This window comes from Cololabis saira, chromosome 3 (assembly GCF_033807715.1).
Source record: "Cololabis saira isolate AMF1-May2022 chromosome 3, fColSai1.1, whole genome shotgun sequence".
Classification (NCBI taxonomy): Eukaryota; Metazoa; Chordata; class Actinopteri; order Beloniformes; family Belonidae; genus Cololabis; species Cololabis saira.
The window spans coordinates 47,532,411-47,554,123 of NC_084589.1; the positions used below are offsets into that span (position 1 = coordinate 47,532,411).

The 21,713-nt window shown below is 42.1% G+C and overlaps 1 protein-coding gene and 1 long non-coding RNA gene across 2 annotated transcripts; both read right to left on the minus strand.

Annotated features, from left to right (window-relative positions):
* Nucleotides 1-773: 773 nt before the first annotated feature.
* Nucleotides 774-1,966, minus strand: LOC133440460 (zinc finger protein 585B-like; the record flags this gene model as incomplete). The annotated part of the gene is made up of 1 exon (XM_061717719.1): nt 774-1,966. A coding segment is annotated over one exon (870 nt), but the record flags the coding sequence as incomplete, so codon positions are not given.
* A 13,021-nt stretch (nt 1,967-14,987) lies between these two features.
* LOC133440471 (uncharacterized) lies at nt 14,988-16,200 on the minus strand. Its single transcript, XR_009782341.1, has 3 exons — nt 16,155-16,200; nt 15,297-15,400; nt 14,988-15,111 (listed from the first exon to the last, which is right to left on the minus strand). It is a non-coding gene; the product is annotated as an uncharacterized LOC133440471 (long non-coding RNA).
* Nucleotides 16,201-21,713: the final 5,513 nt, after the last annotated feature.

Below are 21,713 nucleotides of genomic sequence, written 5' to 3' on the forward strand. Positions count from 1 at the left end.
TTTCATATTATGTAAATAATGTGAAAAACGTACACAAATATGTTGTAACTTGAGTTTATATAGTTACAATAACACATCATGGATCATTTGAGTTGCATTGTTTTGACTTCCCATGTCGCATGAATTATCATCATAATCTGATGTATGTGCAGCTCAGATTTTAAAATGCATAAAGCCTTTTACAGTTTTCAGCGTACTATGTATAACATCAAAATATGTAAATTTGGATACTGCAATATCGTATTGTATCTTGAATCAAGTATCGTGATGTGTATCCCACATCACACTCATTTCCTCATTCATTTGAAAACCAAATGTTTGATCTAAATCAATAAAAACATTTTAAAGAGGAAATAAAAGCAAACCGTATCTGACTGCACTGACTTCTGAAATCTTCAAGGTTTTTTGTTTAATGCTGCAGACATTAAAGTTTATAAAATGGTGACTGATGGTTGGCTGTTCTGTTTCTGACGTGTTGATGGTTGCGTTTCTTCTTTTGTCCTCGTTTCTCTGAAGTTTCTTCATGTTTTTCATAGGAATGTTGTAAAAACCTAACACGTAAATATATAACACTTGGACTAACCTCAGAACGGAGTAGATGGAGAGAGTTTAACAACATGCTCCATGTTGTTAAACTCTCTCCATCTACTCCGCTCAGAGGTTAGTGCAGATTAACTTTACAAAGAGAATGTGAATGAAGTATAAACCGATAAAGAGAAAAAGGACATGTGAGAGAGGCATTGTAGATGAACGAAATAAACGTTTAAAGAAACTTCAGCAAATACTAACAGCTCTTTATTTGCACCGTAGAGACGGCAAGTTACAAACAGCAACAAAAAATATGATTTTAAGAAGGAACAGGGATTCAAACAAACTCAATGCAGAATTAAAAAAAAAAAGTACACAACCACATCGTTCCCTCTGCGTCAAGTTGACGGAGAAGCATAAATCCGGGTTGAACCTGCAACCCTTGTGGGGAGGGGATTAGGCTCATCAGCCACAGGAGGTGGTGGTTGGACTTCTGCGGGTTCTTCTTCTGTGGGTCAGACAGGAGTGGACAGCTGCCCCCGGAGGACGACAACATGAGCTTCATTTGTCACGAGTCACCAGACTTCTCCTCCGGGTGATTTGTCATGTGACTCAGCAAATCAATTCTGCGGCTAAAACCTTTGTTGCACGTGTTGCACAAGTATGGCTGCTCGCCCGTGTGCGTGGTTATGTGGCTTTTAAGATGTGATGATTGAGTAAAGGTTTTTCCGCAGGTGTTGCACAGGTACGGCCTTTCGCCGGTGTGGATCCTCGAGTGAATCACCAGTTGGGAACGTAGCCTGTAACTTTTTCCACATGTTTTGCAGATGTAGGGCTTCTCGCCCGTGTGTGTGGATATGTGGCTTTTAAGATGTGATGATTTAATAAAGGTTTTTCCGCAGGTGTTGCACACGAACGGCCTTTCACCGGTGTGGATCCTCGAGTGAATCACCAGGTTGGAACAATCTTTGTAACTTTTTCCACATGTTTTGCAGATGTAGGCCTTCTCGCCCGTGTGCGTGATTATGTGGCTTTTAAGATTTGATGATTTAGTAAAGGTTTTTCCACAGGTGTTGCACACGAACAGCCTTTCACCGGTGTGGATTCTCGAGTGAGCCACCAGGTTGGAATTTTGCCTGTAACTTTTTCCACATGTTTTGCAGACGTAGAGCTTCTCGCCCGTGTGCGTGGTTATGTGGCGTTTAAGATCTGATAAATTAGTAAAGGTTTTGCTGCAGGTGTTGCACAGGTACAGCCTTTCGCCAGTGTGGGTCCTCGAGTGAACCACCAGGTTGGAATTTTGCCTGTAACTTTTTCCACATGTTTTGCAGACGTAGAGCTTCTCGCCCGTGTGCGTGGTTATGTGGCGTTTAAGAGCTGATGATTTAGTAAACGATTTTCCGCAGGTGTTGCACAAGTACGGCCTTTCGCCAGTGTGGATCTTTATGTGATCCATTAAAATACTACTTTTACTAAACTCTTTCCTGCAAGTGCTGCAAGAAAATACCTTCTTCCCCGTGTGGGTCCTGGTCAGCTTTGATTTACAGTTGCTGTCTGACGGGACAGCAGCATCCTCGTGGTCACCGTGTCGTCTCATTGGCTCCGGATCTGCAGTTTTACTGGAGTCTGAGCGTAAACTTTCAGTCCCTTCCTCATCTTTGTTTTGAGCTTCAGGAGAAGTGTGCAACAGCAGCTGGCCACAGTTTGGTCCTGGTTCACCATTTTCAACTTTCACATCAGCGACATTGACCAATGAGACATCCACCTCTACGTCCTCGTGCTTCATCTCCTGACCGCTGGAGTCTTCCTCCAGTTCTGTAGTCTGTGGATGCCCTGGTTCCTCCTGGTCCGGGCTGCAGCTCCTCTCCAGGTTATCCAGGTGCTGGTCACTGAAAACCCCGTCCTCCTCCACCTTACAAACATTTTCTTGTGAGAGTTCTGGAATTACAAAAAGGGACAAAAAGATAGGACTTTAACAAGTCAAAAGTGTTTCCCACTGTTGATTATTTGGTCGTATTTGTGAGGTTTAAAGTTTGTCCTGAACCTTCGGTCTTCCCCTTCAGCTATGTAGTATAATTGAAAACAAGTGCATTACTCTGTGTGATCATTAGGTGGCACCAGGGTTTCCGTTGTCCGGTAATTGCCGGACTTTGTCCGGTAAAATATGCCGAAGTCCGGTATTTTATAATCTCTCCGGTCAAAATGTCCGGTGAAAATACTCACTGGTGCTGCGGGACTAGAGTCCCCGGGAGTACCGCGGAGGGACACGCCGAGCCCCGGCCCGGGGACACGCCGAGCCTCGGTGCCGGGAGCCGGGAGGAAGCGGAGCTGCGGCGCCGACATCCACCTGTGCGTTGATTTATGGTTCCGCGTTGCACCGACGCAGAGCCTACGGCGTAGAGTACGCGTCGCCGCGTACCTTACGCCGTAGGTTACGCGCAAGCTTCTGCAATATTTATTTATTTTTTGAAGTTACGCTCGCGAGTCAATTGACGGGACTTATTTTATTTTAAATACCCTGCTTTTAAATAAAAATACTATTAAATTACTTGCATTGATATCGTACTACTGCATATGATTTATTTCTAACCTCAATAAATTCATATAGCCTATGTGACCGGAATTTCAAACATTTGTCCGGTAAATTGAAACCCTGCCGGTCACATTGTCCGGTGCCAATTTTTTCTAGCGGAAACACTGGGTGGCACTGTGACTGTAGGAAATCTAGCAGAAAATTGGAGTCTGGATCCAGAGATTTGAACTGTTTCTTGTCGCCAGCGGAATCGACGGAAAGTCTGATTCAGTGAAAAGAGCCACGTTCCTACATGTGGCCAGGGATGAAGCAGGCCTCCAGACTGCGACCAAATGCTCGCATTTTGCGACCAAAATTTGAGTATGTGCGACTGAATTTCATGTCCACTCGCACACGTGCGACCAGTAAATTTGCCAGTGTTTTTTGCCAGCGTTACACCAACGCGTTGGTTTGTGTTGGTGTAACGCGGAACCATAAATCAGCCGTTAGACTATCCAATTAAATCATGTTGGACATTAAACTGACGCTGTTGTAAACCAATAAAGCTAGCCAGAGCCTTGGTATCAGCCAATCAGAAACAGAGGAGGGCGGGTTCGCCCCCGTCCCTCAGGGCAGACGACTTGTCAGAGACTGGGGGACCAGTAGTCACGTCATTTAATTCACATATGCGCGTGGTGTCAAACTATCAAACAATGAACACGGCGTCAAAGAGCAGAGGTAGCGTTAACAAAGCGCAAATTTTTAAAACTCGAACTAAATCAAGTTTTCTTTTGAAAAAATGCTGAAAAAAGGGTCACTAAGAGCCGGGGACACTGCGCTTCTTTACCCCGCCCGCCTCCGCTGCCCTCGTGAACAAAACAAACATGTGGAAGCGGCCGCCTGAGAAACCAGCGCAGAAAATGCAGAACCAAAGTTTACTCCGTACAGACAGCGGGCTGAGCAGCACTGTTAATGCTGGAAGTTACTTGCTGTTTGAGCCTGTGTTTATGCTGCCATGTGCGTTAATCTCCGCTCACTCAGACAACAAGCTGCGTTAAGAAACGGACCTTGCTCTTGCTCCACGCGAGGAGAGCACGTCGTACTGTAATACAAAATTATGATTATTACACCTACTACAGACGTCGCCGTTAAAGTACATGATCTTTTTTCGCATGTATTTTTTCGTGTCCAGTCAACTGTGTGCGGGCAAAACTTGCAGATCATTGAATCGCCAGGCACGTTACACACAGACAAGGACACACTCAGACACACCCCCACCCGTGCAAAACCAGTGTTCAGTGTTTTGGATATTTCAGCTTAAATTTCAAAATGTTATATAAGTTCAATGAAGTTCATATTATCTATATTTACTAGCTTGTTTGGTTTCTTCTGTTATTGGACATACAGTTTGACATACCTGAAAAATCCCTGATGCTTCATGGCAAGCTGTGTGTCTGGTGACAGAATAAATTAGACAAGCTAAAATTATTTGTTTACTGCATGAGCTATTGATATTTCCTTCTTTTTTGCACTTTAAATGGATATTGAAAGACCCATTTGAGTTATTTATTTTTTAGTTATTTCACAATAATGATTGTGAAATTATTATTTCACTAGTTATTTTACAGTCGTATAATTCAGGAAACAGCTCAAAAAACATTTTTAATAACACTAACCCACATTAATTTCGGATCGGATTGAATCAAATGGGGATAAAAAACAGAAAACAGAAGGGCTAATACAGCATTTAACTTTTTTACTTGAAACCTTTGGGAAACGACCGCACGGCAAAAAAGGGGCCGTTCTTAAAGTGTGCTGCAGCGCATAGATGGCGGGGGAACATGAACTGGCCTGAAAAATTTTTCAGTCAAAAATATTTTTTTTGCTTTAATCCCCGAATTCATTAATCTATTATGAAATACGTATTACTAATACACTGAAATGTAATAGAAATGTAAAAATTTGGTTAGCATGTAAATAAATGATGTGCGCTCCTAAAATTTCTGATTGTGCCCCTAAAAATGTTCAGTTAGGGGCTACTGTGCTCCTAGTGAAAAAAGTTAGTCTGGAGCCCTGATGAAGCAATTAAAGGTATATAACACTTTTGACTTCAATGAAGACGTAGATGACTATGATACATTGAAAGAACTCTGCCAACATTGTGAGCCAAGGAAAAATGTGACGTATTTGAGGCACCTGTTCTTTATTCAAGTGCAAGGAATATCAGAGACTGTTGATGCATATGTGACTGATTTAAAAAACAAAGTGAAAGATTGCAAGTTTGAGCACCTCACCGACTCACTCACTACGTTTACATGCAGCAGTTTAATCGGGTTTCTGATCGTATAAGACATCGTTCGGACTTTTAAACTGCATGTAAACACCTGAACCCGATCTACTTCGGACTTATGTCTGACATTTAGTAATCAGGTTGCAGCACCTAGATAACCGGTTCCCAATCGGGTTGTTAACGCCATGTATACGGGGGATCGGATATTGCAGTCTGCACATGCTCGAGAATTTCCTCTGGGGGGGGTTCACCCGGAAGTGAAAGGAGGACGGGGATGGAGTCACTGGAGCAGATCAAAATAACGTGAGTTGCTAACTTGTTGCCTTTGTTCAAAGAATGTTTTGTTCTGTATGTTCTGTAATGTTATGCACGTCGCTTTGGATAAAAGCGTCTGCTAAATAACGATTTACTTGTACATTTAATTTAGCCCTCAAGCGTGCGGGGGTGAGGGGTTATTCAATGTAACTTATGCTCATGTTATGTTTCACTACCAATAACACATTACATAAATTATAACCCAACTCCAGCATGTGCTGGGGCGGTTTGCGGCCGAGTGCGACGCGGCAGGGATGAGAATCAGCACCTCCAAGACCGAGGCCATGGTTCTCGACCGGAAAAGGGTGACGTGCCTTCTCCGGGTGGGTGGAGAAGTCCTGCCTCAGGTGGAGGAGTTCAAGTATCTCGGGATCTTGTTCACGAGTGAGGGAACAATGGAGCGGGAGATTGACAGACGGATCGGTGCAGCGTCCGCAGTAATGCGGTCGATGTACCGGACCGTCGTGGTGAAGAGGGAGCTGAGTCGAAAGGCGAAGTTCTCGATTTACCGGTCAATCTACGCACCTACCCTCACCTATGGTCATGAACTTTGGGTAGTGACCGAAAGGACAAGATCGCGGATACAAGCGGCCGAGATGAGTTTCCTCCGCAGGGTGACTGGACGCTCCCTTAGAGATAGGGTGAGGAGTTCGGTCACCCGGGAGGAGCTCGGAGTCGAGCCGCTGCTCCTCCACATTGAGAGGAGTCAGCTGAGGTGGCTTGGGCATCTGTACCGGATGCCTCCTGGACACCTCCCTAGGGAGGTGTTCCAGGCATGTCCCACCGGGAGGAGACCCCGGGTAAGACCCAGGACACGCTGGAGAGACTATGTCTCTCGGCTGGCCTGGGAACGCCTCGGACTCCCCCCGGAGGAGCTGGAGGAAGTGTCTGGGGTGAAGGAAGTCTGGGCATCCCTGCTGAGGCTGCTGCCCCCGCGACCCGGTAACGGATAAAGCGGGAGAAGATGAGTGAGATGAGTGAGTGATAAATTATAACCTAATTCTGTGTTAAATGTGTTATTATCCAACTGCGTTCCAACTTTACAGTACTTTTTTGGGCATTATTGTCTGACTTTAATGAAAATACGTTTATATTATAACACACTGATCAGGTTTAATCAGAATACTGATTTAAAACCAATCACAGCTGTTTTCCTGGGTCAAAATGAACCCGGTGTGACTGTTTATAAATCAAAGTACCTAAAACACAGTTTAATGAAAGTAGTCATGATTATATTTGCAAATAACATAAGATGGAACCAATAATGTGATTATTCTGACAACTAGACAAAATAAATCCATATGTCTGACATAAAATGAATAAGCTATAAATCATTTTTCATTTTTGTAACCCTCTGCAGAAGCAGCAACAGAGATGGGGGAGAGTCAACAGCAGCGATGGTAGAGCAGTTCCCCGCTGCAGAGGAACTCTGAGTTACCAGGTAAGTTCTGCAATATGCTGGCTGCAACAACCAATGCTTCTTTATGTTTAAACATATGCCCACGTTAGGACATGTAATAAGTTTTACACCAATTCTGTCTTCAGAGACAAGTGCCCAGAGACCTCGTTGGAGGCGGCAGGGGCAAAGAGGCGATGTCGCCATCCAGCCCCTCACGGCCAATCACCTCCAACCACAAGCCTGTCTACCGCAACCTCTACACATGGGAAGATATTTCCTTTTAGTTCAGCTTTTGATACCTCTACAATTTGCACATACAAATGTTTAAAATTTGTAAACCTTTTTCAAATTTGTACATGTTGATATTTTGTTTAAGATTTGTATACCATTTTGTATCTGTTCATAATAAATGTAACACACCAACACTAATATTTAGCTCTTTGTTTGTAATAAAAGTGAAACGCATAACTACAAATGAAATGACTTTATTCGTGGCATGAAATACAAGTGTGTGTTACAGCAAAAAAGATGAAGGAAGCTCTTACAACTGAAAACTTATGTCATTTCATCAATGAATGTGGTTTTACTGCTATTTCAACATTTAGAGTCATCACCAGAAAAATAACACCAGAAAAATGTGACAATTTTCACCTGTTTCAGGTAAATTTTCACTTGAAATAAGTAGGAAAATCTGCCAGTGGGACAAGATTTATCTTCTTATTACAAGCAAAAAAATCTTGTTCCACTGGCAGATTTTTCTACTTATTTCAAGTGAAAATCTACTTGAAACAGGTGAAAATTGTTGTTTTTTCCAGTGATGAGTCTTGTTTTAAGTGTAATGAGATTTGTTTTACTAAAATGAGACATTTTAACTAGAAATAAGCCAAATATTCTAGTTAAGATTTTGAGTTTTTGCAGTGATCCATTTTACTTATCCTGTGAAGGACAGAGTCATATTGATAAGTTCAGAAACTGTTTTTTATTGTTGTGTTTTGATGTATTTGATGTAAGCCCAGTGGATATTTAAAGCTTACAGAAGGCTGCATTTAACTGCTGCTATGTCATTCCTGCAGTATTTCTGCAGGTGTTTTGGTCAGTGCTATTATTTGTAATATATTATATTTATAATCAGCACAAATTATCTGTCCCCATATGATAAAATCCACCATCCCCCCTGATTTATCTTTTTTACAACTCGAGTACTGGTTATAAGGGCAGGTAAAACTCAGGCAGGCTAATTAATTGGCAGAATTATTGATTAGCAACCATTTAATTCAGTAAAGGACAATATTTACATATATATCACTTCCACTATTTATTTATTTTTAATTTCCAAACACCTACAGTGCAACAGTTGAACAATAAAAGAGAGGAAAGAACCTGGCTGGCCCTCCTAACTTGTGTCTCAAGTCCAGTCCTCTTTCCCTAATAACGACACAATTGTCCAGTAGAAAACTTGTGACTTGTTTCCACTCAAGTCCAGTCTCCCGTTTTTGCTGGGAAACTACCGTATTTTACCCCTCTTTCCCGCCGTCCTCCTGTATTAGTATTTTCCGGTAAATTTCCCGTTTTATAATATAATAATTTTTAAAAAGGGTTATTGTGGCTTTTGTGCCTCTCGCAAGGTTAGTGGCAGCAAAGGGAACAAACTCGGAACAACAAATCAGACCCGGTCGTCGTACGACGTCTTTTCTTGTTGTTGTTAAGTGGAGGTCAACTGGAGGTGGATCTTTGTTGAAATGGTTACCATGGTTACAGCGCCACCTAGCGTCACGGAGTCAGTCATGCTCTGGTCATTTATCCGATCTCTGAACAGCATGTAAACTCAGACCAGTGATCCGGTCTTCTCCATGTCGTTATCTGATACGATCAGAAATCCCATCTCTGGGACGCGGGTGTCTTATCAGGGCCGGCTTTGCTGGTCCTGCTTCCTGGCTTCGGCCTCCGCTCCCCCTCTTGCCCCCCCTACACGATTCATACGCACATAGGCGAAAGGCGGGGGGTCCGGGTCGTGGGGGGCACTGTCCCGCGGGGCCTGGCACTCCCCGCCTCACGGTTTTAACAGCAAAATAGACACTGCACATTCAACACTTAATAAATACATTTGACAAGGACACGTAGTTCGGGAGGGGGGGGGGTCTGTGTCAATCGATACTTGGCCCTCCCTCCTCCCTGTTTTTATGGCATTAATCACATGCACTCAACACAAGGGGCGGGAGGGGGTCCCACATCACCCGCGTTCCCTCACCGGCCTGGGCCTGGGACGGGTGGGTCGGGTTACCCGGGCCTGGCGGGGCCCGCCGTGCAGCCTGGGGTGCCTTCTGGCGGTGCTGGATCCCCCCGGGGAGGGGGAAACGGTGCGTGATTGTATGTCTGTGTCGGTGAGAATGCGGTATGGAAGGGTCCTGCCATGGAGGATTTGAGCCTCCATTGGCAGGACATCAAAAACTTAATAATTTATCAATATTATATTATACAAAGATGGTTATTATTATTATTATCATTATTATTAGTATTATTATTAGTATTATTATTATTATTATGTATAGTATATTATATTATTATTAGTATAGGTATCGGATAGGTGAATGTAGGGCTGGGCGATATATCGAGGATAGCCGATGTATCTCGGCTTCTACTCTTGGCGATGTACAAAATAACTCTATCGTGCATATTCGAATATAAATTTTCACGCATTTTGCTTTTAGCCGCGGGCATTAAATTACAGGCTTTTCTCGCTCTCTCGTCTCGTCTCTCCTTCTCTGAGACATAAAACAAGCGCACCCTGTCACACATGTCAGTCACGTGCTGTCGTGCGTGCATTATCATTGGCCCCCGACCAGCTGCAGGTGTCGGCGCTGCTGTCCGGTCCGCCGCTTACTTCCCCGCTTTAACTTTACTTTAACTTTCCTAAACTCGGCCTGTTTGCGCCGTGAGCTCATCTGCGCGGTTGCTACGCGCGGCGGACTCTTTTCAAAGCTAACCGGCTTAGTAAAGACGGGAGGGGATGTTTTCTCCTCGCACGACGTGCACGGCTCTCTCCGAGCCGAGGACCGGCTCAGCGCGACACGCGTAGCCGAGCCTTTAGGCGGATTTATGGTCCCGCGTTACACCAACGCAGAGCATACGCGTGGGTGCGCGTCGCCGCGTAACCTACGGCGTAGGTTCTGCGTCTATTTAACGCGGAACCATAATTCAGGCTTTTCTCTTCCAGAACTGAGAAAACGTCACCTACCATACTGTTGCTTAAATGTGGCCACATGAAATGAATCACTATCATTGAAACAAAGTCAAACAAGACTATATGACGTCATATTTCTAACAATAAGTGAAAGTGATGCAAATTAAGGGAGGAGAGGATGAAACATTGCACTCCCTACACCTACATTAGTCTGAATATAAAGGTGCTGTAAGGGGCCCCTGCTGCTCAGAGTAGCTCATCCTGGTAAAACCAGGTGAAACCTGGTCATCCTGGTAAAACCAGGACCAGAACATGTTCTTAGCAGATGTTCTTCAGACGGGGAGTCAGAGAGATGCAACGTGCACTTTCTGTTTTGAAATGACACTTTTTATGTTTGTGCCACTCACTGCTTAGTAACTGTTTAATAAATACAGTTTTGGTAAATTTGACTTATTCCCCCTTTTTGTATGAAAGTTTAAAATAAGCATATATTAATGCAGTATGAACAAGAATGTTTTAATGTAGATATAGAATCATCATACTGGTGTGATTGTATGCATCAAAGTGTTAATTCAAGGCTAAGGCAAGATATCGAGATATATATCGTGTATCGTGACATGGCCTAAAAATATCGAGATATTAATAAAAGGCCATATCGCCCAGCCCTAGGTGAATGGATGAATGAATGGGATGCCTGGGTCTGGGGCCCTCCGTTGTCGGGCCTGCGCGGGTGTCGCCTTGTTGGGGGGTTCCCTCTCTCCGGGCCCGTCTCCGGTCCCCCCCGCTGCCTCTACGGCGGGGCGCCCCTCTGGTCTTGGAGGGCCACTTTCGTGGGGGACGGGTGCGCCTGCCCGCGTCGGCGGCCGGGGCGGCTCTGTCTCTCCGGGCAGGCTGGCCCCCTGCCGGGTGGGGGTCGTTGGCCTGAAGGGTGAGGGCCTCCTGGCCGCGTGTCCGGCCCGGACCGGGTGGCCGGGGATTGCCTGGGTCGCGGTCCCTGGCTGCTTCTTTCCGCGCCGTGGGGGCCCCGCCCGCGGGCCCCCTCGGCCACCGCCGGGTGGGGGGGGGGCCTCGCAGGCGGTGGGTTGCCTCCCTCCTACTTCTCCCCTCTGTGGGGTTGCCGGTGGCATGGGTTCCGGGCTCTTCCTTGTCGGCCTCTGGTCTCGCGGGTGGCGGGGTTGCTCCCCCCCCTCCCCCACTATAGATACACTTCAGGTGGAGCTTTGTTTGGTTTACACACACACACACACACACACACACGCACACACACACACACACACACACACACACACACACACACACACACACACACACACACACACACACACACACACTTAGTCACATGCATACACACACACAGTCATTTAGTCACATGCATACACACACACACACACACACACACACACACACACACACACACACACACACACATGCATGATCATATACATACACACACACACACATAGACATACACATACACACACACACACATAGACATACACACTGGCTTGTTCACCTGCATGCTGGCTCTCTAGTTTTTGGGTTTAGGTAGCAGTAGCGATAGCTTAGCTCAGACTGCGATCAGATCTCAAGATTTAGGTCGATTGCTGTTCGTGTTTTGGATGGCTCCGTGCCGGTTTCGTGCTTTGTTTGTGGTTTTTTGTTGCAGATTTCCAGTGCTTGACGTGTGTCTCCGTGTGTTCCTGCTTCCTGGATTGGCAGTGGATGTCGTCACCCCCCCCCCCCCACCCCCTCCCCCCCAAAAAAAAAAAAAAAAAAAAAAAAAAAAAAACACTGGGTTTGTATGTGTATATTTATGTATGTGTACGCATATGTGTGCGTATATATATGTATATATTACATATAGTAATAATGCACATATATACACTTTTGGTTTCTACCGTCATGGTATCAATCAATAACATGTGTGCAGACAAGGTTAAAAAAAAAAAAAAAAAAAGAAAAAAGAAATCCCATCTCTTTGCTGCATGTAAACGTACTGACTGACACTTATTGATGTAAATGTTCGCACATCCAAGTGGAGAACAAGGTGGATTGAGGAAAACCTACAGTACGACCCTCGCAGAACTGGTCAGTGCCAATAAGGCAGAATGAAACATCTTTATGTAATCTGAATTAGATGACATATATGACACACACTGCAATCAATCTCACTCTAGTGAGTCCTTGTCCTTGTGCTGTGTTCGGGTCAAGGAAGGAGGAAGAGAAGAAGGGAGGAAAGAAGGGAGGAAGGAAGAATGAAAAGGAAAGAAAGGAGGAAGGAAGGGAGAAAAGAAGGATGGAAGGAAGGAAGGAAAGGAGGAAGGAAGGAAGGAGAGAGCAGGGGGAAAGAAGGAAGAAAGGGAAAAAGGAAGGGAGGAAGGAAAGAAGGAAGGGAAAAAGGAAGGAAGGAAGGAAGGAAGGAAAGAGCAGGGGGAAAGAAGGAAGGAAGGAAAAAAGGAAGGAAGGAAAGGAAGGAAAAAAGGAAGGAAGGAAGGAAGGAAGGAAGGAAGGAAGGAAGGAAGGAAGGAAGGAAGGAAGGAAGGAAGGAAGGAAGGAAGGAAAAGGAGAATTAGGTCATTTTGACCCGGAGACAGTACAAGGGTTAAACTGAAAGTGAAGTACGGTAGCTGTCTTCAATTTGATAATGACACCATAGTTAAACTGAAACAATAGTAGGTACAGTAGCCTATGCTGTACCAGGATCATTCTCCATAGGTGTTAATAGAGTGGTTAATCGTACCACAGAACACAGCACATACACCTACTACCTTTCACCAGACAGAGCCAATTCATTTAATATCTCACCTCTGCATTTATAGCCAAGCCACTTGAGGGAGGACACAGGTCCCACACACTGGAGACACTTGTCCAAGGGGGAGACAGTTGCACACACCAGGCTATGTTTCTGACACTGTTGGAATGTTTTTATTGTAACTTTTATTGTTACCAGACAGTTTGAGCAGCAAGACATTTCAGAATCATATGTATTTATCTTAAAAGTATTTAAAAAAACAAATGTCCATCAAATGTCTACATTACATTCAACTTACCCTCTCACTGTTGACAACTGTCTCCATTTCAGTTGGACTGCAGAACTGATTCTCCGTGTCCATCTAAGATAGAGAACAAGAGCAGACGTGTTCAAAATTAACACCGTGGTCTGCCTGTGTTCATTTGTTTAAGTTTAAGTTAAGTGACAGGATAAAAATAAGTGTGGAAATACAGCTTTAGAAGGTCTGTCAAAAATGTCTTGCACAGGCTCCAGACTAACTTGTCCACTGGTGCGACAACTGAGAAAGTTGGTTGCACCAGCACATGATTTGGTTGCACCTTTTTTATGGAATATTGTATCATTCAGAAAGGAGTGCTTGAAAACAGGGTTTTGTATCTGTAACCATAGTTTTGTAAAGCTGTGCATTTATATTTGTACCTGTAACTATAGTTTTGCAAACTTTTAAGTACAAGCATTTATCTGTAAGCTTAGTTTCGTAAACTTCTACATGTGTGCAAACTCCGTTTTACAAGTCTGTGCATTCAGACACTTGCAAGCTCACTTTCATACAGCTAAATATTTAATAGCTACTGCTATGTACAAGTTTACAAAACTACGGTTACAGATACAAACAAATATGATTTACAGAAACAAAACCCTGTTTTCAAGTACACCTTTTTGAATGAGATATATATATATATATATATATATATATATATATATATGGGTGGTTGACGAATAAGCCAAAAAAAAGTATTTTTTCAAAAACTTCAAATATTATCCCTGAAAATTATTTTTTTGTGTTGTTATAACTCTTAACTTTCCAAATATATATGTGTTCTTTTAGATTAGTGTTGAAATATGCATTTTTTTCATGAATTCGCTATATCTGTGCCTTAAACTGTCATGCGGTGTGACGTGAAAGTTATTTCATATAAAATGAAAATGGAGTACTTATATTTTTTCTAATTCAATTCATCAAACATTTTAATCATTACTGCTTTGATATTTAACATTTCCTTGTGAGAATTTTGTATATTTTGGTTTATTTTTCTATACCATCATGTAAAGGAGGACATCACTCCTCAATATTTCAAGATACTTTAGATTAATTCTGGTAAACCTTTTGACAACTGTAAGAAAATGCTTGAGAGTCTTGCTGATACTAATTCCCTTGTGTTCTATTGATATTTTCATGATTTATCACTAACAAAGCTGGGGTTTTTTTCAAAATTGTGAACGTCACACCAAATGACATGATTGTCACACACATGATAAACTGCACCACACCACAATATGTCAATTCAAAAAGTGTTTTATATGTATTCAATACAAAAACAAAACAACTGTGGAAACAGGCTACATATGAATTCCAAATAATGGTTCAATAATAATGTAAAATTCATACATTAATCACATCAATCATGAATGAACATAAAAAATAGTGTGTATGAATGAATTAACAGAACAACACTGAGCTATGAATGACAGTGACACCTTTGTAGCAAACAGTTAATTATAATGTCAAATTTATACATTAATCACATCAATCATGACATTTAAAATTTGTTTTGTAATAATAGAAATAATAATTTTAATTTATAGAGCACTTTCCATCAAAGGGGGCTTTGCAGGAGGAGTGGTGGAGGGATGTGAAGAGACAGAAGGCTCTGGAGGTGTGGAGCTGTTTATTGGTGGTGCAATGTCATCTTCATTTAGTGAAACCTCAAGAGATGGAGGGGTCAAGTTCATTACTGCATCAAGCTCATGTTTTCTTTTTCTGTGTGTCCTTTGTGCATTTCTCCATTTCTCCCTCAATGTGTCTTGCTTAGAAGGAGGAAGTGATTTGACACTGCGAGGGTCATTTTTTCCTTTTTGTTTCTTCTCTTCATACCTGTTAATGGAAAATATACAATGACTAAGATTTTTTAACATTTAATTTCAGATTCAATATCATACTGTAGTAAGTAGTTGTAATAGTAATCACAATATTACTATGCTATTACTATGCTGGTTGTGGCCTAGAGACCTTCAACCTCTCCTGTGTCTGTCCTATGTGAACTGGCATAATCTATTTACTTTTTTCTTCTTTCCCTGAGGATATCCTCTCTCGTCACAGGGTCTGCATTCAGTCTTTCCCTGTACTTGCGTGTCCTTTCCTTGCTGGACATATCTGCCTCACTCTGACAAGAAATGCAGGAAAAAAATCTTTTAGAACAGTATGGACAACTGTAAAACATGGTTGCATTAAATATAAACCTGTAAAGTATATTATTCATCATATAGATAATATTTTTTTCTCTCAAACATTTTAAATATATAAATATTCGGTAACACTTTAAAATAAGGGTTCTTTAATTAATGTTAGTTAGCACATTATTAAGCATTAATATATTAACTAATGTATAATTAATAATAATTAATTAAGAGTAATGCATACATAATGATAACTAATTACATTATTATGCTTAATAATTTATGAACTAGCTTTTAGTAATAAACATTAATTAATTGCTTACTAATACATAATAATGATTTTTAATATATTTTTAAATGTTAATTAATGCTTAATAATGTATTAACTAGCATTAATTAAAGGACCCTTATTGTAAAGTTACCAAATATTCATGTAAAATAAAGTGAATGTCATATGGTGTGACTTGGAAAACCTGTCACACCACATGACACATTGTCACACCGTATGACATCTTGATCAGTTTAGCTAATTTATTAGCAAACTAAAAACTGCTAGCCTATAGCTAGCATGTAATTAGCCACATAGCAGCAGTGATTATTAAGAATTAATGAGTAAAATCTGAGAAAAATATTATTTTTTTTATGCAAATACTGTCACACCGTAAGACACAAAATGTTTACCACTATTGGTTTTGTCAGATTCATAGGTTTTTAACTAAACATAAAAAAAACAGACCTCACCTCATGAATTTGCAAGTCACTCCAGAGATGTTACTGTAACTTCCTGGTTGGGCGTGGTCCTCTTCATCATTAAAGCCGGGAATACACTGTGCGATATTTTGAATCGTATGAGACTGCCCCATCTCACACTGCACGACTAGATCGCGGAGTTCAAAAGTTCAGAACCCACGATTTATGTTCTCACACTGTACGAGCCAATGCTCGGATGCGACCCGTCTGCTGACACTATACGATCATAATCCTCCCGTCGGACCTCTCTGTACTGGAACTCGAGGCTGGTTCTGGGGCAGGGGTGGGCTGTTCCAACCCAAACGTGCGTCCTGGCTGCCCACCTGATCAAAGGTTATGGGGATCCTTTAGTTTTTTATAATTTAAAATTTTTATATATATATATATTAAAACAATCCCAAAATATCTGTACCGTTTCTGATTGGGTGGGCACTGCGCATCATTTTTAGACACAACAAAGAACGCAAACCGCAAAAGTTGTGTCTCGGCGGAGGGACCGGCGTCCCAGCAAAGTGAGAAGAGAAAAAAGAGACAGCAGACAGCGCACACACTGAAGGCTGATTTATGGTTCCGCGTTACACCAACGCAGAGCCTACGGCGCAGGGTACGCGGCGACCCGCACCTTACGTGGAAATGCGGTATTTTTTTGCTATTAAAACATGATTTGTAAGGTGAATTTGCAACACTTAGGGGTAAATCCACAAAGAACAGATTGCGCCCGCAAATAGCGCTGTGAATTGCGCTGCATTAGCGCCCGCAATTTGCCCCGCTTTAAGGTCCTATTCACAAAAGATTTTGCTCTAATGATATACCGGAGCAAACACGCCCATAAAGTTTTGCGGCTGAGTGCAATTTGCCCTTGTCTGTGAGCGGAGCTGTTTCAAGTGTTCTCCATATTTCTGCACACACATTGGCGCACAATGAAAACTGCAGAAATAAAAAATAAAGCGAGTGAAAATAAAACGCCGTGAGGCGCAAGGGCGCAATTTCCACTGGGAACAGGGGGGACATGCCCCCCCACTTTTCAAACTCATGTTTTAGTCCCCCCCCCAGCTTTTTTACAGTTTAAGAACTAACGGTAGGCTCAGCCTGTATTACAAATCATCAGGACACTGCGAAGAGCCCCGCTCCCCCTCCTGCCTCCTCCCTCCTTGCTGCTCAAGGATGATTTATGGTTCCGCGTTAAATCGACGCAGAGCACTGTACGGGCTGGCGCACCGTACAGTGCGCGTCCCGCGTACCATACGGCGTAGTCTCTGCGTCGATTTAACGCGGACCATTATTTAAGCATAATTAGGCTTAACTAGTGTGTGCGTATGTGACAGACGCGCATGGGACGATTGTGAAATACGGAATAAACTGTTTTATATGAATTCTAATTCCCAATTACGTAACAATTCCGTATTTCAAGGGACGGGTGGCAGCCCACCCGTCCAGCTGCTGCATCTGCAGCAGCAGCTGAGAGTCCTGACTGACGCTGAGCTTCACAGGGACACGCTCAGCGCTATTTTATTATAAGTCTGATATATGTTGTGATATGTGATGACATTATTAAGCTGTTAAACACACACATTCTAGATTTATATGTTTATATGGTGGAATTGTTTGTAATAAAGCAGCCCCTTACTGTACATGGATGAATCCTGAGCTCCTGTTATTTTTATTTTTAAATCCGAGATAAGTCCACAACCCCACTTGATCTGACTGTGTACAGTCATGTCTGACTATAGATTTCACCCTTAATATCATTCAGTATCACACAGGCTTGAATGACATTGAGAGAGAGAGAAACAGAGACAGACGGGGAATGAGGAGTTTGCGCGCAGTTTAATACACGCTTCTGAAAGACGGTATTTGCTCCACTATGTTTGCGTGTGGCAAATAGCCCTGGCCTTTATGAATTAGGCTTTTTGCAATGAGGCTTATTTGCATAGAAAGGGGGCAATTTGGCGCCGAATGTATGAATATTACCTAATTTGCATGCATGCAAATGACACAGGCGCAGACTGCCACTATTTGCTTGGCAGCGCAGTTTGTGGAGCAATTCCCCCTTTGCCGGTGCTTTGTGAATTAGACGCTCTCTTTTTGTCTCATTTGCACCGGTTTAGCGGCCGCAAAACCCCGCAATCCTTTTGTGGATTTGGCCCTTAAACTACAAATAATAGTTTTTGACGTGACATCAGAGATTGTGCATGCTCTCTGCAAAAGGATGAGGCAAATCGGGTCGCAGCACTGCTTCAACTGTGCGGTACCTCACGAGAATTTCAAACATGCTGGATTTTCGTGCGACCTCACGATTTGTGATCGGGAGCTCGTCGTGAGGTGTTAATCTCTCGTCGTTACCCCACGTACACTGCACGAGGCACGAGCAACGATTGGGTAGAAATCGGGGCCGATCAAAAAAAAGTCGCACGACTGGAAAATCGGCTCAAAACGAGCCGATAATCGCACAGTGTATGCCCGGCTTAAAAGGTTTCATGGCTGTGTTTCTGAGTGTTTTGAGGGAAAGAAATCCACTCAAAATGTTTCTTAATTAGTCAACAAGGAAAATTATTACAGTCTTTGAAACCTAGAATCTTCCCAAAATAATGTTTGTGTGTGTGGTTATGTGCCGCTTAAGAGCTGATAATTGAGTAAAGGTTTTTCCGCAGGTGTTGCACAGGTACGGCCTTTCACCAGTGTGGATCTTCATGTGATCCATTAAATTACTACTTTTACTGAACTCTTTCCTGCAAGTGCTGCAAGAAAATACCTTTTTCCCCGTGTGGGTCCTGGTCAGCTTTGGTTTACAGTTGCTGTCTGACGGGACAGCAGCATCTTCGTGGTCACCGTGTCGTCTCATTGGCTCCGGATCTGCAGTTTTACTGGAGTCTGAGCGTAAACTTTCAGTCCCTTCCTCATCTTTGTTTTGAGCTTCAGGAGAAGTGTGCAACAGCAGCTGGCCACAGTTTGGTCCTGGTTCACCATTTTCAACTTTCACATCAGCGACATTGACCAATGAGACATCCACCTCTACGTCCTCGTGCTTCATCTCCTGACTGCTGGAGTCTTCCTCCAGTTCTGTAGTCTGTGGATGCCCTGGTTCCTCCTGGTCCGGGCTGCAGCTCCTCTCCAGGTTATCCAGGTGCTGGTCACTGAAAACCCCGTCCTCCTCCACCTTACAAACATTTTCTTGTGGGAGTTCTGGAATTACAAAAAGGGACAAAAAGATAGGATTTTAACAAGTCAAAAGTGCTTCCCAGTGTTGATTGTTTGGTCGTATTTGTGAGGTTTAAAGTTTGTCCTGAACCTTCGGTCTTCCCCTTCATCTATGTAGTATATTTGAAAACAAGTGCATTACTCTGTGTGACCATTAGGCGGACATATTTTCACCAAATCTCTAGAAACTGGAATAATACCCAATGACCTCAAAATTACCAAAGTAGTCCCTGTTTACAAATCTGGAGACCATAGTGTATTTAGTAACTACCGGCCCATTTCTGTTCTCCCAGGTTTCTCAAAGATCCTGGAGAAATGGGTCTATAACAGAATGATGAAACATTTGCAGGACTGTAATATACTGTAAAAACACCAATATGGATTTAGGAAAAATCATTCTGCAGAAATGGCTTTACTTCAGTTGGTTGATAAAATTCACACTACAATCAATAAAAATGAATACGCTTTGGGAATCTTTCTGGATTTATACAAAGCTTTTGACACAGTTAATTTTGTTATTATTCTTCCACTGTGGATTTGCTCTAAAAAAAAGAGAAAATCTACACGGAGCCACTGTGATCTGCATCTTTTCTACTAAATAAAGGATTAAGAGTAAAGTGTGAAATATCAGTCTGGTCCAGAGTGTGAATGGAGCATGAAAGGCAGCACCAAGTAAACAGAACAACAAGTTAGTTCGGGATGTTTCCGAATCCCACATCAGCAGCTGCTTGAGCTGGGGAGTTTCCCATTTAGTTGGTTTGCTTCATCACCACGGCTTTTAACTGGAAACAAAGGGATCTTGTAGGAGTCATACTCATGTGTTCATTCATTCAACTTTCCAGGGTTACGTACCGACTCTGTGGAGTCTGATTTCAGGTTTCCAGGCGAGGTCCAACAGTCTGCGCTGACGGTCGAGCTCTTCTTCATACTCCAAGATGCTTTTTTCAAACACTGACAATATTTCTACAGCAGCTGCTGTTAGTCGCTGACCGATAAACTCTCTCAGATGATTCACCTTAGACATTGTTGAAGAGGAAAAAGAAAGGAAACAACAGAACCGTCCTCTCCTTCTTCTTCTCTAGGTTTAATGGCGGATCACAACCAACGTTATTAGGTTCTACCGCCACCTGCTGTACCGGAGTGTGTAACATCAGGATCATTATTACACCAGGTTACAGTCTAACTTAAAGGGGGGAAAAAGGAAATACCTAAATAAAATAAGATAACCACATTTAAATCTTATTATCTATCCCTGCATCTTTGAGAAAGACAAGGATTTCCTTATAACAATCCCTCATCACCTCACTCCTCCCTAATAACCTACTAAACTCCATTCCCGTCCCAGCTCGTACATCCTGTCTCTTAAAGCGTTCCTTTCTACCTCATACTTGCCACATTTAAGAATCACATGCTCTACATTCTCTGTGACATCACACTCATCACATTTATCACACACGGACTTTGACATTAAATATAGAATAGTTCCGTCTTGCAGTCACAGTAAGTATTTAATTTCTCAACGAAAATAATTAGAAAAAAATACATACATATTTTTCATCACTGGTTTACTACGACTTCTGTAATTTAGCAGACACTTTTATCCAAAGTGATTTACATCTGAGAAAACAACACAAGCAAGAAGGTTTAGAAAGAGTTTTATTTTTTCCGACACAATGAGAGCTGACGCAATTTATACAGGACTGTCTCAGAAAATTAGAATATTGCGATTTTCTGTAATGCAATTACAAAAACAAAAATGTCCTACATTCTGGATTCACTACAAATCAACTGAAATATTGCAAGCCTTGTATTATTTTAATATTGCTGATCATGGCTTACAGCTTAAGAAAACTCAAATCATATCTAAAAAAATAGAATATTCTGGGAATCTTAAACTTAAACCATGATCAACAATATTAAAATAATAAAAGGCTTGCAATATTTCAGTTTATTTGTAATGAATCCAGAATGTATGAAATTTTTGTTTTTTTAATTGCATTACAGAAAATAAAGAACTTTATCACAATATTCAAATTTTCTGAGAAAGTCTCGTATGATAAGCTTCTGATTGTTAATATCAATAAAAAAAAATATATATATTTTTGAATTCATGTGTTCTTTATTATTTGTCATGAAACATTTATATTGTTAAACTTTTATTGCAATGGGACTCAAAATAATACACATGGTAAGTCTTTGAGACATCAAAACATTTAAATATCCAACTTAGTTTAGTTCAGTTCTTCCAGTCGGTGGATTTATTATTGACGTGCACATGCAGGACTCATGAGTCACCGTTTAGCATTAAAATAAAAACGTAAGTTAAGTCAGAGGGAAGGTAAACTTCGGATG